The sequence below is a fragment of the Telmatherina bonti genome (genome assembly GCF_933228915.1).
Source record: "Telmatherina bonti genome assembly, chromosome: 21".
Lineage (NCBI taxonomy): Eukaryota > Metazoa > Chordata > Actinopteri > Atheriniformes > Telmatherinidae > Telmatherina > Telmatherina bonti.
In genome coordinates, this window is record NC_136630.1 from 10387029 (window position 1) to 10404376 (window position 17348).

Here is a 17348-nt window from a genome sequence, read left to right on the forward strand (position 1 = left end):
GCTGAACAAGTGCACGGAGTCGGTTAAAGTCCCAAACAAGAGCCAAACTTCCCCCCTTAACGGAACTTTTTCTAACTCTGGAGAGTCGGGGTAAGGGGGTGGGGGGGGGAGACCGCTTTGGGAGAAGACAGGACTCACTAACCCGAAGGACAGTCAACTGAACCGGACCAGAGAGTTGAGTTCATCCGGGAGGTAGAGAGGTGGTCTCCGGGTGGTGGAAGCCCCAGGGATCCTCGCATCGCCTGTTGGGGCATCTTTCATTTTAAAATAACAGTAATAAGAAGTTTTTCTACTGGAGAGCTCCCTTGAATCAAAAGCCATGGTTGGGGAGACTGAGGTGAAGGAGAGACCTAAGTCTAACCCGGACTATCTAATGCAGCTGATGAACGACAGGAAGGTGATGAGCTCCTTACCCAACTTCAGCGGCATCTTCACGCATCTGGAGCGGCTGCTGGATGAAGGTAACTCGGCCTGAGCTTGGCCTTGCATCTCTCTAATAAAACCTAAAATACTTGTGTCACTACAAAGAGAATAAGGGATTCTTTTCAAAGTTTTAACACGGTGAATATGGTGGGATGTGTGCTTAAAAGTAGCCCTTACTGCCTCACTTTATTGAATAGTCATTAAGTGCAGGAATTCCTCAGTGGCTCCTGGGAAACGTGACAGCAATGTTGTCCCCCAACACTGATTTGATGCCAGTGATAAATTATCAGACTGACACGGTCTTTTGGACTGTTTTCACCCCAAGCATTCACACGGTGTGGCTTCTAATCCCAAAATCTTATAAAACTATGCATGAATGGAGATATGTTTGTTGTCTTAAGTCACATTTTTTGATCTGTTGAGAGCAGCCGTAGAGGACATACACACACACACACACACACACACACACAAACAGGGGTAGTGATGGGAACAAACAGACAGTTGTTAGTCTTTCCCAGTGACCTAATGCGCAGGCTTATGTGAATGCTGCTGCCCATCCCTGTGCAGGAACGAGAGCATGTCACAGTGTAAAACATTAGATTTGAAGCTGCTTACAGGCCTCGAGTCATGTTGTTCGCACAAGTCTAAGTCACTTGTTGATATCCAGAGTTTTTCTGATAAGCGGTTGTCCCAAACAGAAACGAGAAACAGGAATTGCAGTGTTACAAAGATGCACAAATACCCTATGTTTCGAATATCTCGTGTCTCCTTCATGAATGTCATACATGAGCAGTTGCTACAAGCCACGAAGGCCTCTGGTTGCTACATGTTGTTGCACATCAGGATCACTGTGGTCCTGACTTTGTGCTCTGTGACACGTCTCATGACAAAGCAAAGTTGCTCTCATATCAGACGACCTCTACAGCTAAACAAATAGGTCATCTGAACATCTCCAGTTATGTTCATGTTGCAGACTGACATCTGAGCATATTCATCCCCTACACGTGATAATGTGACACCCGTGGTTAATACGAAAGGCTTTGGCTCATTTTCAGCTTGGCCGTTATCGTCTACCTGAGTTACCTCCACACAACCTACTGATAAATAAACAGAGAAAATGAATAAAGTTTTGCAAAGGTATTGTCAGGGTACATGCTGGCTCCAAGCCTGCAGTCTTGTCTGTTCTATATTTAATCCCATGACAGGTTGAAGTGTTAAGATAAAGCTTGATGAAGGCCCCCCCCCCCCCCCTTTCCCACCACCACCCTGTCTTTATCTTTCTCTACTTTGACCAACTCTCTTGTTCTTCTTTCACTTCTCATTTTCCTCCTGCTACTTTTAACTCAAGTGTGACAAAAGCCACGCTTGCCTGTGCAGATGTGTTTGTGCGAGTGATTTAATAGCTAGTTTTTGGTCAGGAATAGGTCAAAATAGGTTATTAGAGGATCATCCTCATCACTGTGTCAGTCGCTGTAATTATAGTGTGCTACTGTAGTTATTATGGTCAGACTTATCACTCTAAGAAGAGGGAGACATGCCTCTCAGCCTGCTTAGGTCAGATGATATTTGTGCCCCAAGGCAGTTATTCAGCCGTGTGTGTGTGTGTGTTGGTATGTGTGTTGGGGCCTGTGTGTATGTGTTGCATTTTGTGTTTGTTTGGTGAAGTAGTCAGTTATTATTGTGCAGGCGTGTCATTACGTAGGTATCAGAGCCAAGCATAGGTCATAGAAGCGACCATAAACAAACGCAAAAGCAGATAAACATGCGCTCATTTTTAATGGTGCGACTTTACCAAACCTGAGCTGCAGATTTGACTATATAGGACACTTCTTTATTTATTTTTATGATGTGGTAAATATATATTATCTTTGAGGGGTTGTAACGAGTCAGAACATTACTGTTTTAACAATAAATGAATTACTTTTGTATTTTATAAAAACAGAAATGACAACATTTCTGATGTTCCCTGTGAAGGTTGGTTGTTTTTCTTGGTTTCGTATGATCTTAAACAGATTAGATTTAGACCGTACAGCTGTGCAAAACAAGACACCTGCACGCTGTTTTCTGCAGATACACAGCACTAAAAATAAGCCTTAGTTGCAGCCGCTGTAAACAGAGGATGTTTTATATCCGGTTTTTCAATAACTGTCTATGCAAAGAATTTCATAAAAACTCATAGTTCACCATGGGCAGTGTTAACATGTGTGTTTTCTCCTGACATTATATGTAGAGTGAAAGGGGAGTTGGGGATAAAGAGAAACAACTAAGAGGAGAAAATGGTCAGAAATGTGGAAGGGCTGATTGTAAAGCATTCAGTAGTTAGATGGTGCTGAACACTTGTGACTGTCTCCCTGCCTGTCTGTCCACTTTTCTATCTGTCAGTTGTCACATTTAGAACTTCCTTTAATTCTGGTGACAGTGAGTCATCGTCCTGAGGAACGGACTGTCTGAGCAAAGAAATTTGAAACTTCTCGTCCCCGAGACCTTCCTCTGCTCATTTCATTTAGCGTAACTCTCTCTGTCCCTCTCTCTCTCTCTGTCATTCTCTGTCTTCCAGAAATTGGCAGGGTGCGCAAAGACATGTACAACGACACACTGAACGGCGGCATGTTCAACGGGCGGGACATGGAGGAGCTTCCCGAAGCCATCGGCCCTGTGGCTCAGCTGCAGGAGAAGCTCTACGTGCCTGTCAAAGAGTACCCCGATGTGAGTGGACGGATCGTAGACCTTTGCCCCTTTTTAAAGAGACTGTGTTTACCTTTCACTGTTGTTGCTTATCTCTTCTTAGTTCCAGAAAGTCTGCCAGAAAGTCAGCGCGGCTTTTAATCACGGGGAGATTTTGCTTTGCATTTTTATCTAAAAAGCTGATTTCATTCTGAGATCATCTTTATTCACACCCAGTGATGTCATCTGGAGTTAAAATAGATCGATAAAGAACATGGGTCAGTGTCTCCAATGCAATAAAAAAAAAAAAAAAAAGCCACTACATATGAAGATTCAGCCAGGTTATGTATGATGATACGAATCTTCCCAACTCCTCCCCATTGTGGCTCCATTTTCAGCCCAATGTTTACACCATAAATATTTATACAAGTTTAAAAGACTGGATTAAGTTTTTGCCCAAAATATAAAGACAAGTGCAGCGTGGTGGAAAGACTTCACCACCCAGCACATCCATGTTCATGCCGAGTTGCAGCTAAGCACTTCAATATGAGTTGCGTTGATCCAGATTGCATGGCTCACATGATTTTCTCCATGCATCAGCTCGCCAATCACCCACTACAATGACGGGCTGTCCTCACTCACATGACAGCAGGCTAACAGGACACACACAGGAGTGCATTGGAAAACGGTTGAGAGCAAGGTTAAATTTAGAGAGCAGTTCCTCTGTCTGGATTTGTGTGTGTTTGTTGGTGCAAGTCGAGGGTCGTCCTAGAGGTCGGAATGTGTTGCAACTCTCACCGAAGTAAACATTAGTGCAGGCCCAGAAACTTGAGTGGATGAGTACAATTATTACGAGAAAGGCAGAAAACAACAAAGGGATAATGGCAAAGAAACAACACACACACACACACACACACATAGAAAAGCAGCTGTCTAGTTAATCACTCAGTCGTAGTGACAGATAAGGTTAAGAGAACGACGCTGTCCCGTCATGCCACCAACGCCAGCCAGCACCCATATAATGAGCTATTTTTGTCTCCCTTACTCACACAAACACTTCACCGATGCACAAATCTCAAACACACACTCATACAGATACGCACACATTGTAAAAAGACTTTTTTTTAGCCTATGATGTACGACAAGTATCACCTTTCCTCGGGCTTGTTTTTCAGTGTTTTCACCGTGTATTTTGCTCTTTTTTGCGTAGTTCAACTTCGTTGGGAGGATCCTGGGCCCACGTGGACTGACAGCAAAACAACTGGAGGCAGAAACCGGCTGCAAAATTATGGTGCGAGGAAAGGGCTCCATGAGAGACAAAAAGAAGGTAAACACACACATTAACACAGAGGATGGATGCTTTTAATATCTGCTTTTTGATGCGATCCTCTGCTTTTCATCAACGTGATTTGAAGGAATATGTTGGCAAACATGCTCCTTCTCTCTCTGCTGAGCTTTACATGCAGTAGATTGGCTCAAGTTAACCTTATTTAATAAATCTGAACAACTTAGGTGGGTTTACCGATGAGCATCACTGTCCAAATTGCGACACCTCTAGCTCATAGTCTCCTATACATTTTGTTTTAGCTGTAACAAGGGAACTTTAGAGGTAATAATAAGCAGGTTGTTCTTCTTTAAATTCCCTTTAGAAGATGTATCGTGTCAGAACGGTTGAGCATTTCTGCCCTGAAACTACAACACACCAATGACATTCTCTTAAACACCTGTTGAAACAGCCGGAGTTTTATGTGCAACTCTCCTGAGGAGCCATCTTGTCTTGCGAGTGCTGGCGAGAGCAAGCATTAGCAACACATGAACTCTTCAGTAACATAGTCAAGCTGTTTAAGCAGAGTTAAGGGGCGAACATCGGCAGCCAAATGAATAGCAAAGAAAAGGGGTGGGGGCTCATTTGCATGTGCACAGATCTCTCCATATTAAATCAGGCGAAAGTGAACAGTTATGTCTTCTAAATGATTTCAAGGCAGGAAGGGGTCATTTTCATGAAAATTTGATGAACAAAGATTGTCTTAAGCGCTTTCATAAATCTGCGAAGAGGGAGTTTGAAGTAAATTAGCTTGAATAATGTGTACAATTATGCAAATAAACGAAGGAAAAGAACAAATAAACTAGAAAAGCACTCAGATAGCGCAGATCAACGCCGATCAGCTCATGTCCACCCTTATTGTCAAGAATCATTCCTGTGTTGAAAATTCATTCCAGATCCCTCCCAAAATGTGATGGAATCTAACGTAGATCAAGACCCACTGTGAGAAAAAAGATCACTTAATTCCACCCAGACGTTTTTGTGTTATTTGCCAACAAACAAACAAAAAAAAAAAAAAAACGGGCAAAAACATAACCTCCTTGGTGGAAGTAATGAAGGAAGAACACATAAAAAAAAATTTTTTTTAAGGAGGAAATTAAAATATTGCAGATGAAAGCTTGAATGATGGGGGGAGAGACATGCAGTAAAAGATTAGCTTATTTTGCACATGCACGACTGTAATTGGGCTTTGTGACGTTGGACGGATAGACAGAACAGCAGCAACCTGGTCACAAAGGACTGCTCCCACTCTGTCACCATTTGTCTGAACTGTTTTTCTCTGGTAGACGATACAGACCAGCAAAAACACGCACCTGGAGATTCAGGCAGCTTCTTTCCTAAAGCCATCTGTGCTCTGAACTCACACATACACTGACAGTGAATGCATTGACAAACTGACTCATGCTGCTTTGCTGCTATTCTTCTTCCACTTTATTTATTTATTTTATGGTGTACAGAAGACTTTACTATTGTTTTTTCTTTGTTATTTTTAGATTTTTTTTACAGTTATTTTTCCTGGATAATCTGTGACTTTTTTTCATTTTATCTAGTCTTGTCTTTAAAGGGCGCATAAGGTTGCTCCTGTAATGTTGTTCTTTGCTCTGCATACAATGACAATAAAGCTTTTCAGCTTACGGTTTTCCCTGTGATGATAGAGCTGAATAGTTACTTTGATGGTTCTGATCCAAATGAACTTTAAACAAGTGTTTCAACTCCCCTTTTCACTTTGCTGAAACATTTTCTACCAGCGTTCTTGTCAGACCAACATGAAGATTTCATGGCAAAACGAGAAAAACGTCATTCTAGAAAGACTTGCTGAGCTTTGAGCGACGTTGCTGCTGCTTTTCTGAAAAACCGTGGGTGAATTTAAACATTGTACCAACTTTGCTCCTCATTTTATTGCCCGTTAAACGTCACGACTGACTGTTGAACAAGCTAAGCAGCAGCTTCCAGGCCCTTTCATGCCACTTGGTTTGACGCGGTTAGTATGATTTGTTACGGCGATATGAGACGCTACTGTGAGAAAACCGTAGCTTTGCAGACTTCTCTGTTATACCTCCGTTGATTTACCTTCCAGTCTTGTGCTAGTGGCAAATATCACGCGCTCCATGGCCGCTCTGTCACTTCTCACGGGGACGTCTGAATGAAGCAGAATGGAAAATTGAAGCAAAAGAAGATGAGTGTGTTGAACAAGCTAAGCTGAAGTTAATATTCTGCATCTCGTGTATGAAGTGGACTTGAGTTGAATGAACTTGACTCACAAAGAGACGTAAATCTATATCTCTCTACATATTTATCTATCTCTCTGCCCGCCTTTCTGTCATTTTTGTTTATTTATCCGCCCTTCTCTCACATTGACTTTTTGGTGCTGAGCTTTTCCTTTCCTGTCCTGGTGTTCGGTCCATCTGTCCTCCCTTCCTCTCCCCTGGTGTCTGCTGTTGGATGGAGTCAACTCAAGCTTTCCAAACGGCAGGTGGAGCAAGTCCAGCATTCCACCGCCGCCACCCCCGCCCCCCCCCCCCCTCTCTCTCTCTTTCTCTCTCTCCAGAACATTCCCTACCCTGCACGTCCCTCAGAGGGAGACACACAGAGAAACACACAGAGACAGAGAGGAAGGAAAACAGAGACACAGTGGGAAGCAACTGGGGTAGAAGAGGGAAAGATGTTGACTTTCAGCGTTCTTCAGAATGATACATCTCACTTGACAAAACAGCCTCAGAGAGGGCACAATCTGCCACACTGAGATTCATGCAAATAATCTGATGTTTTTAACTGTACCTGCTATGGACAGTTATTTTGATAAGAAAAGAAAAATTTCCATTTATTTTATATCTGGCGAAACACGAAGCCAAATTCAGAGATGCGGTACTCCAAGAAATCTGAGTTCATTTGGGAAAACGATCGAATAATCCTTTAAGTTATGAGGTTTACCTACAAAACTGAAGTTAAGTTAGGTGAAGAAAAAAGTCTGAAAGATGGGAAGCTGGAATGTTGCAAGTCAAATAATATAATGATAATCCACGATGCATCTGTAACATATACCATTCATCTGATCTCTGAGTACATGGCTTTCACACCTGGCTTTGGAATGTCTCTCCACATCTGCCTTGGATGACCACCACTGATCAGTTCTCACTCCCCTGCTTTGAATGCAAATAAAAACACACTTTACTTATGTGTGCAAAGACCACAAGCCTAAAGTCCTGCATGGGTCCAGTTTTGCAGACCGTTGACCTCAGTAGACCGCCAGAACTGACCCATTACTTCAGATATCAAATAGAGCCTCTGCAATCTATTAATAAAAGTCGCTCAGCTTGACCCATGGTTAAACAGATATACTGCACAATCACATTAAAGGGGTTTATTTTTACTTGCACACTTGGCCAAAAGCCTTCTGCAAAACTGGTAGTTAATTATGCAGCGCTTATTCAACCATTAGCAGAGTTCTGCCAAATGAGTTGTTTTTCTCTGGGAGGAGGCAACTGAATAGATAGTCCATCGGAGTGTGCACGTTCATGTTCACACTGCTAAAGGAATGTGGCCATATGTGGCTTAGACCACCAACAGATGTGGTGTGAACAGTCAGATCTCAATGTATACAAGGTTCATTCACACCTGTGCTCACAGCTAGCTATATGTGGCCAGTTCAGCAGCTATGAATAAGGCCAAAGTTACCTCGCCATCTCCTCAATACAGATGTCAACTGTGACAATGCGAAATCAAACAGCTGGATAACTTATTTCAACAGAAACAAATTCTCGTTGACCAAATCAAAGCTCCAGCTTGCTTTCTACTGTAGAGGAAAACACCACCAGCTTCCACGGCCACTTAAACAACATGTAATAGCCATTTAAATTCAATTTCAATTCAACTTTATTTATATAGCGCCACTTCACAACAATGTTGTCACAGGGCACTTTACATACACTAATCAACATACACATCATTTCGAGCCAATTCATACATATCCTTTCATAGAAACCAACTGATTGCATCGAGTCATGACTTCGATCCAATCCCCCATCCTGAGCATGCACTTGGTGACAGTGGGAAGGAAAAAACTGCCCTTTAACAGGAAGAAAACCTCCGGCAGAACCCGGCTCAGGGAAGGCAGCCATCTGCCTCGACTGGTTGGGGTGGAGATGACATGAAAGACAGATCAAAATGTACAATTGCACTTAAAGTTAAAGTATGTGGGTATTTCAGCAACAGGTACATCAGTAGATAAACAAATCAAACATACATAGCCAACATAAATGTAGCAGGGCTAAAATGAACAACTAACTCTTATTACCTCCTAAACACACTTTCTCTGAGAATTCCTCGATTATCTGATGACCTTTGAAAATGACAAAGGTGTTATCTGGAGCAGATAAAAGCAACTAAAGCAGTTCTCAGACAGACTAAACAGACAGTTGCATTAACAACCATGTGTACCCATTTTGTTATGTTAGAAAAAACGATGGAGACACAAATTCAGTCACGCAGATTCACTTAATAGTGTTTAGATTGTTATGTTTGCTGATGAATTAATAATATTTGAATGGTAATTTCAACAATATGAAGTACCAGGGAGAAGGATTACATGTAAAGAGTCATGCAGGGAGGGCAGATTTGAGAAGATATTACACAAAGAATCAGAGTGGATACCCCTCAATAACATGCAATCTTGTGTAACCACTGAGGAACAGCATGGTTGTTTTACGAGTTTGTTACGCCTCCGAAGCTCTATTAGACAACCTTGAGCCGTGTGTGTGTGTGTGTGTGTATTTGTGCAAAGTTTGAGGGCGATCCAAAAACTGAGCCAAGCAAGAAGAAAAGTGAAATCCTGTTCCTTCTCCGCAGTAAAAGGGCTGAGTTTGTGCGGTGCATTCAAACCAAGCTTTTAAAATGTTTGTGTGTGTTTCAGGAGGAGATGAACCGAGGGAAGCCCAACTGGGAGCACCTCAACGAGGACCTCCATGTCCTGATCACAGTGGAGGACACACATAACCGTGCCAAGATTAAACTCCAGCGGGCCATCAACGAGGTCAAGAAACTTCTTGTGCCTGCTGTGAGTATGGGTCCGAATCGTGCAGCATAGATGTTTATTCGCTGCATTGGTGTAAAAAAAAAAAAAAAAAAAAATCCGTGTGACTGGATTGACTGGATGAGAGTTCACTGTGTTGGTATGCATGGAAGGGGGAAGGGGGATTGTCAGCCCAAGAAGTGTGTGTGTTTGCATCTTGTTTTGTGTGTCCCTGTGTGTATGAGAGAGTATGTGTAAGGGGTTAGGGTAATTAGGGAACACGCATAAAGGGGTTGCCATGGTAACCCCGGGTTGTTTGAAAGGCTGAGGGAATGAATGGAGAGTCTGTTCACTCGTTCTCCCCACTCCATCACTCCTTTCACTCGTTCACAACTCACTTCATTCCCAACTACCGGCTACAGTATTCCTTTTGCTTTTTTTTTGCTTTTTTTTTTTTGTCTACATGAGGACATTTTGATCGCACTTCTCAACATTTCTCACATTCTCCGAACCCACATACTGCCCACCTTCCCTTTTACAGACACAAATGCATGCATATGCATCCCGTCAAATCAAAAACACTTCAGCGCTTTGCACTTGGACTCAGCTCTAAATTATCCCCCATTTGAAACACAAGGACAAAAGAACAGTTATTGAAATTGCAAGTCTCCTTCCTTTTTTCGTCTCTGCATTACTAGCAACAATAGGAACAGATTGAAAAGACCTGCGGGGGGGTTATATGGCAACAATCAGCTGTCACTTCCCGTTCTGTCACAGCATGCCCAACCTTCTGTATAAAAAGGTGTAAAAAAAGCATTTATAGGCTGTTAGGAGCTGAACACCTGTTAATCTATGTTTGTGCATGTGTGTGTCTATATGTGTGTAGGGTAAAGTCAGTGATATGTGTTAGTTTAACCCAGCTGACCTTCCTCTCCAAATGTAAATCAGTCAAGCTTTTCACCAGGCTGTAACTGGAGCTAAGGAGCTAGCATGTTTGACACTAAATATGTCTTCTGTGGTGGAGCGGCTGTATTCAAGGTCCAGTCAGGTCCACTGCAAATGATGTAAGATGTTTTTTTTTCTTTTAGAGTTTGGTTCAAAACCAAATCCAAGAGTTTTTTTTTCTTTCTTTTTCTTCTTTGGAAAACATTTTAATTGCTTTCTGCATACTGTATAATTTGTTGACTTTTTGACCGGAATCTGACTTCTTGACAAAAGTTCATTTATTTGCTTGTGAATGACAATCATTGATATGTGAGCTGATTGTGCTGTTCTGCTTGTATGCGCTGCCGTAGGCCGAGGGGGAGGACAACCTGAAGAAAATGCAGCTGATGGAGCTGGCCATTCTCAATGGAACCTACAGAGATGCCAATGTCAAGACGCGTAAGAATGACATCATAGTTAACATGTGGAGGAGGGTTGGTGGGTGACAAAGGAGGGGTCACGGTACAGGACTCCACTGTATATAAGAACAATGCCTCTGTTTCTCCTGTTAAATAGACTGTTTGTCCTCTCTCCTTCTTCCCTGTCTTTTGTAAATGTTTGCGTGTGGGTGTGTGCACACTTGTGTTGTTGTGTGTTTGTGGACCGAACAGCAACCGCCGCCTTCCCTCTAGCGACCCCTCAGGCCCCTCGGATCATCACAGGCCCGACGCCCGTCCTGCCCCCCACCCTGCGCAACCCCGCCCCTGTCACCACGCCCACCATCATGCCTCTGATCCGTCAGATCCAGAGCTCCACCCTCGTGCCGGGAGCCAATCCACATCCAGCGCTGGTGCAGCAAGGGCCCGAATCTGGAATCATCTACACACCCTACGAGTATCCCTACACACTCACGCCCTCCATATTGGAATACCCGATTGACTCAACTGGAGTATTAGGTACATAACAATCTACAGTTCATCACTCTCATATGTGGTCAATGGATGTATTATGAGAACTGGATACTGGGCTCCAATTAAAGTAGCACAAGAGCATATAATAGGTAACTAGCTATACACAGGTTAGCCAAAAGTTAGCTCACGAAAGAAAGACTAGTCATTGTTCAGTATTTTCCTGTTACTTTTGTTTTGTCGCTTCTCTTTTTTCCCTCTTATTTGTCTAAAAGCGTAATGAAATCTTCAAGAAAAATACATTTTCTTCACTCAAGCTGAAACATTACAAACTGTTGAATATTCCTCCTCATACCTTAACTGTTTTTGATTAAGCATGTTGCCGCACACTGTCAAAACACCCTGTAGAGGTGTGTTTAGGGCTAATTTGTGATTTGCATTTGAAAAATCTGAACGAGGTCATTAAATAAAAGTGGTGGAAGTTAAAAAAAAGTTTATACACTCACTTTGAGATTGTTTATGTCAGTTTTAAACCTTTTAGGTCCTGGCCTACCATTTCATACAGATAAATTTGCAGTGAATTTTGCTAAATTTCTTTAAAAATTGTAGAAATAAACCTGCTTGAGCCATCTCTACCATTTGGTTTAGGTATGTAAAACCCAAACTAGGTGTTTGTTAAAACACTACTGTCTCAAGTTTCAACCATTTCACTGTTGTTACATTATTATTAATTTCTTCTTATTAACATCTCAACCATTTTGCTAAAAAAAAAAAAAAACACATTTATTCTGCTTATTGTTGTCCAAAGCAAGCAGAAAAACACAAAGAAACATTTTCCTCTTTTTGTAAGTGTGAAAGTTAAAAGGTTAAAGAAATGGTGATTCACTTCAGGAGGAATAGAAACAACTTTGCAAACTGAGTCAAATATTAAAATACCATGACTCATCGGCTGTTTCCGGTATTAGTCAGTAAACAATAAAGCCGCGTGATTGACTAGCATCTTCCTGGCAAGGATTTAAACTCCCAAATGAGCTCAGAGATTAAAGGAATATTTGAAAAAGCCATCTCTTATTGATGTCCACTGCAGTTGTTTTTATGTCTCAGAGGTTCGTCTCATTAAGGACGACTACTTTTACTGAAGAACAGCCAATTGCACCGTAACCTATACCACCTTCCCGTTTAATTTGCTTCCCGTCAGTCGGGTGGAACTAAACTAAAATTACATTTCTGTTGATTAGTTGTGAAAATTTCATTTTTACTTTGCTGTTAAATTCAATTGAATCTAGTAATAAACATCTTTACTGAACTCAAAGGAAACTGATTCAAGCATAAGTAAAGCTGAAGCAGTGAAACTTCATCCCAGTTTTTACTGTCAGAGGGCAAAATAAGGGGAAAAAAACTTCATCTTTAAGTCCTTTAACCAATGCCAGGATATAATTTCTGTGCGGTTTAGATAGCAGAACTCACAGTAGCACTAACTGGCTGCCGTATCCAGCTCTTGTAATACATCCACATCATACACAGATGCATGCTGAAGCTCATTGCTGGGCTAACAGTCCCTTCTCCCTGTGTTTTTGCAGGTATGGCTTTCCCAACCAAAGGCTAAGCGATAGCAACCCTTCCTAGCACACACATGGACTGGCTTGCAGAGACCCCCTCCCCCTCCGATTCCTCCCCCCCCCCCCCCCCCCCATCCCTTTCACTCCACACACACCCGAACATACTCAACCCTCAGAGCAAACAGTCAAGTTGATTAAACTTTAGGATGACAGATGCCTCGACAGTCGTTCTGTAGTCAAGTGTCCATTCCTGTTAATTTCCTCTTTGTAATAGCAGACTAGTGTTGTGGTGTGACAGCTATTTAACGGTTTTTTTTTTTAATAATTCAGCTTCCGCTTGTAATTCCTAACATTTTAGTGAACCCGTAGATACTTTAGAGCTGCTGTTTGCAAATAACATATGGTTAAGCTTATTTTTTGATCACAGAGCTAGAGTGATTTGCCTTACAGCTGATGTTGAATCTACTAGTAAAGCTTAGTTTGAAACTAGCGGTTTGGATTAATATTTTCTGTAGAGAGCAGAAGACCACAAAACAACATAAGTTCTGTCTCTTAGAAGCGAGATGGTTTTGTACTTATTTTCACCCCTCAGCCTTGAACACTCTGTAAATTCCTGGTTTTACTGATGTTGGTGCCATGGGTGGACTGTCTGATGTCTTTCTGATGAGTAACCTTCTGTGTTCTGTTTTGGGAACGTCAATGGCTGTTAGCAGGTGCCATGACCACTAAGGTACGACGCTACGACAAGAGAATCCATCCTTACCAAAGGGTAGTGACCACAGACAGAGGTTAGTTAGCTCACCAGCCACTTTATGTGTATGTGTATATGTGTGTGTTAGTGTGGATGCATGCAGACCAATGGACCAATTTCAGTTTACATGTGTCTGTAATTCGGCATGCCTTAAACAAGAGAAATAACTATCAGGCGGAAAGGTCACAGGCTGAAGCAGCCTCGGTGTGAAAATGTGAAGCAGTATTTGTTGCAGTAAAAGAGAGTTTGGGGAGCGACCACGTTAGAGGTGGCAGCCGAAGCAGTTATCTTTACTCGCCTGTTAACTTAAAATGGACGGCTCGCAGGTCAGGACCCTCTCAATTAGAACGGATCGCTCCGTTCATGTGACTCGGTCCTTGTGACTCTGCAGTCCTCGTTCAGAAACTTTGTCGCTGTTTATCTCCTCAGTACTACTTCTGAGCACATAAAAAACTGTGGGAAGTTTTATTTATACTCAGCCTCATTCCACTAGATATTCCACCTTTTTCTCATATATCTATAATGAATTAAATCCAGTGTTATGCCCACTCATCACGTGACACTCAAAGTAAAACAGTGATTGTCTTTTTCAAAAGATCATTCAATTCATCGTGATCTTTAGGTTTTACTACTAAAACACAGCGTGTGATAACTACTGAAGTCTGTGTTACAAGCTCTTTTGTATGAAATACTGTTGTTTGTGGTCTTATCAGTCGCCCACTGGACTTTATCATTGGGGCTGTTTACATTCTTCATTTATTTCCTAGCCAGAGTGGTGCTGTTGCCATGTATTTAGCTGCAAAAATAAATTTGTATATAGGGATTTTAAGAATTTAAGTGCTTATATGAAGCTTATGAAATAAGATCGCTTGGAAATACTTGTAGGTTTTTTTTTGTTTTGTTTTGTTTTGTTTTGTTTTTGTTTGTTTTTAGCTTGTAAATTTTTTTTGTGGTTTTTATGATATGCTTTTTATAGATGAAGTGTGTCCATGTCAACTTCATTTAAAGTATGTAGCTACTACTGTTTTAGTCACCCGGAAGGTGGCAATGAAGGCAGTGTATTTGCTCTGTGTATTTAAGATGAGGTAACCGTCTCGATTCACAGGCCTCATGACTGTTATATGCAATAGAAAATGGACTAGCTAGCTGCAATATATGTGTGTGAGCAGTGGTGCTCTTGTTGTACACAATGGACAAAAAAAAACACTAAAAGGCAATAAAGATGAGTATTGAAAGAAATCTCGAAAGAAAACCAAAGCCTCTAAATTCTTGTAGTTAGTCTGTCTATTGTTAAATTGTTTCTCGAGTCCTTCTAAAATCACCATCTCTTAACCTCTCATCACTGTCTCTTATGGTGCCTCTTTGCTTACGGTAGTTGTTTAGGTGCTCCTCCTAATCTTTCATAGCAAGGCAATCAAACCATAATCAATAATCAGTTTAATCACAACCGTTAATCATCAAGATCTTACGCCTGCTGCTACACAATAGCTCTACTTGTCAGTAAGTGAAAGTCTCTCTGAAGCCTAGACGCTTCTCTTTGGACATAAAGGTCACTCTCTCACCCACATGAAACCATGCTGTCCTTCCTCTCTGTCCATGGTTTCACTGTCTGTCTGTGCTAGACGTAGCCAAGCTAGCATGAATAGTATCACTATAGCAGCGGTCTCACGGCAGGAGGGGCTTCTCCCAAAACCCTGGAAATGCCTTCATGAGCAAATGTGAGCATTGCTAACCAGCCATTCCTTATGTCAACACCCGGTGGTTGACGTGAGTCTTTGTGAATGGTTATGCAGTGTTCATGAAGGTGTTGTGCAGCTCTTACGTAATGCCCCTCATGCTGTGCCACTGCACTAGATCTGCCTTGTTGTCATCCCGACGCCACTAGCTGACACTAATCTCTCTTCTATCTTTTTTTCTTTTTATGTCCCCTTTTATGTGCCCTTTTTGTTTCCTTTCCTCGTCTGTCCGTCTCTGTTCGTCTAACTCTAGCTGCCACGGCAACTAACCCATGACCCCCTTGACCTTCTGACCTTTCCGCCCACTGATGACCCACCCATCTCTGCCTGCTGGTGTGCTCATTGGCCAACGGCCCTGCCACTCCCCCAGCTCAACCAACCAGAGACCAGAACATTGGGAACAACCCGGCTGCCTCTGTCTAACCAGCCAACCAGAAGACAGCGATCATGGGACTAAACCCCAGGACCCCACCCATCACCGAGCCCTAAACTTAAACCTTACCAAATGTGCCTTTCTTCTAAGAGTTTTTTGAACACCCAACACTTAAAATTACTGTCTGTATCTGTATGACTTCATTGGGGAAGGGCCCCAAACTGGTTAAGGGCTCCTAAAGTAATCCCTGACCGTGCCAAACTGTCTCTCTGAGCTGCCGTGCCTTGCGATAATAATAATAATAATAATCATAATAATTTTAATAACATTGTAACTATACTGATACTGATGGTACTTATCAGCAAAAAAAAAACCTTCATAAACACTAAACTGTAGGAGACATGTGGACACACTGATGTATTTTTCCTCAGCAAGCACTTCTCTCATCTTACGGCTTCTCTTTCTGTGCAGAGACACATTAACTGAAGCACAATATTTGTGACTGGTGTTGAAATTGAAAATATATTAACACGCTTTTCTGTAGGATACAACGCTTTTGTTAGTTTTGCACCACATGTGCTTTTCGAAAAGATGCATCAGGGGAGTAATCTCCATGGTTAATCGACACATCTAATGATTTAAAAAGACCATCATTCAGGAGAGAAAAATGCCAGCGCAGAACCTTTTCCACTGTAAAGCAACTGGCACTCGGTGAGGAAAAAGAACAAACTGGAATCTGAAAACACAAAAAGTATCTGGCCAAGAAAAGAAAAAATCTCCAGATACTGAGTCGATGCACACTGATACACAAACAGACTGAAGGCTGCCCTTCTTGTGTCAAAATCTAGAAGACTTTCACAATTATGCCTTTGCCTTTTTCACACTACAGTATTGTATGAGCTTGAACAACAGTGCCTTTATTTATTGAAAGCGATGGAAACAATGTTACACCTAAATCTTTCACTGCAACATCACGGGTTTGCACCCAGCTTGAAATTATATCATTTGGGTTCATGCTTATTAGTTAAGACTGCAGGCAATGCGCGACAGTCCCAATCACTGCTCATGAATCTATAACCATAACTCCATCAGTGCCAAAAGAAAGAAAAAAAAAGTGGTTCATGTGGGTTGAAAAAGCAGCGTCTGAAATTTTTTAATGAGGTTTGGACGCCTCAGAACAACAGTGTTATATTTTGTGTTTGTTTTGCTTGTTAGTGTGTTTGGTCGTGTTGCTTCTGATGAAGTCATCCATATATGTTTGCATGTTTATCTTTTTCCCCCAGAAGATACAGTTTTACACAAACAAAAACCAAGTGATGCCTTCATATAAGAGAAAAAAAAGATCATGCAGCCGTAACATCTGTAACAAGTTTATAATGTATTTTTATATTCTATTTTGTACACGACAAAAGCAACAAATAACATTAAATGACCTTTTCAGATCAGAGCATTATGCCTTATTACAGAGAATAATCTGACAAGAAGAACTGTTCTTTTTGTGTCATTTTAGTGATCAATCTCGAACTGTCCTGATAAACTGGAGTTTCTGATGTTTTCTGTATTAACTTGAGCCTTTGAGATCAGCATTGCTTGCCTTCTGTGCCTTTTGTATACAACGAGTGTGACAATTAACAGTGTAGTACGACATTAATCTACTCTCCAGTGCCAAATGTAGGTT

The 17348-nt window shown here is 41.7% G+C and overlaps 1 protein-coding gene across 5 annotated transcripts; it reads left to right on the forward strand.

The window, feature by feature from the left end:
* The first annotated feature begins 101 nt into the window (after positions 1–101).
* qki2 (QKI, KH domain containing, RNA binding 2) lies at positions 102–16078 on the forward strand. Of its 5 annotated transcripts, none has more exons than XM_079260835.1 (9): positions 102–461; positions 2981–3129; positions 4298–4414; positions 9321–9464; positions 10715–10802; positions 11015–11299; positions 12808–12831; positions 13521–13598; positions 15551–16078. In XM_079260835.1, the coding sequence occupies exons 1-9, from the start codon at positions 320–322 to the stop codon at positions 15571–15573; spliced, it is 1050 nt and encodes a 349-aa protein (XP_079116961.1). In that variant the 5' UTR covers positions 102–319; the 3' UTR covers positions 15574–16078. The 5 variants fall into 5 exon arrangements, with proteins under 5 accessions (XP_079116961.1, XP_079116962.1, XP_079116963.1 ...); XM_079260836.1 differs by having other exon boundaries at positions 13524–13598; XM_079260837.1 differs by lacking the exon at positions 12808–12831.
* Positions 16079–17348: the final 1270 nt, after the last annotated feature.

Excerpts from the sequence above, each read along its gene's own strand:
- qki2 (XM_079260835.1), top strand. The coding sequence starts at position 320 with ATGGTTGGGGAGACTGAGGTGAAGGAGAGACCTAAGTCTAACCCGGAC. Across the intron at positions 462-2,980 it reads GGAGCGGCTGCTGGATGAAG|AAATTGGCAGGGTGCGCAAA; the intron begins GTAACTCGGCCT and ends TCTGTCTTCCAG. Across the intron at positions 3,130-4,297 it reads CTGTCAAAGAGTACCCCGAT|TTCAACTTCGTTGGGAGGAT; the intron begins GTGAGTGGACGG and ends TTTTTTGCGTAG.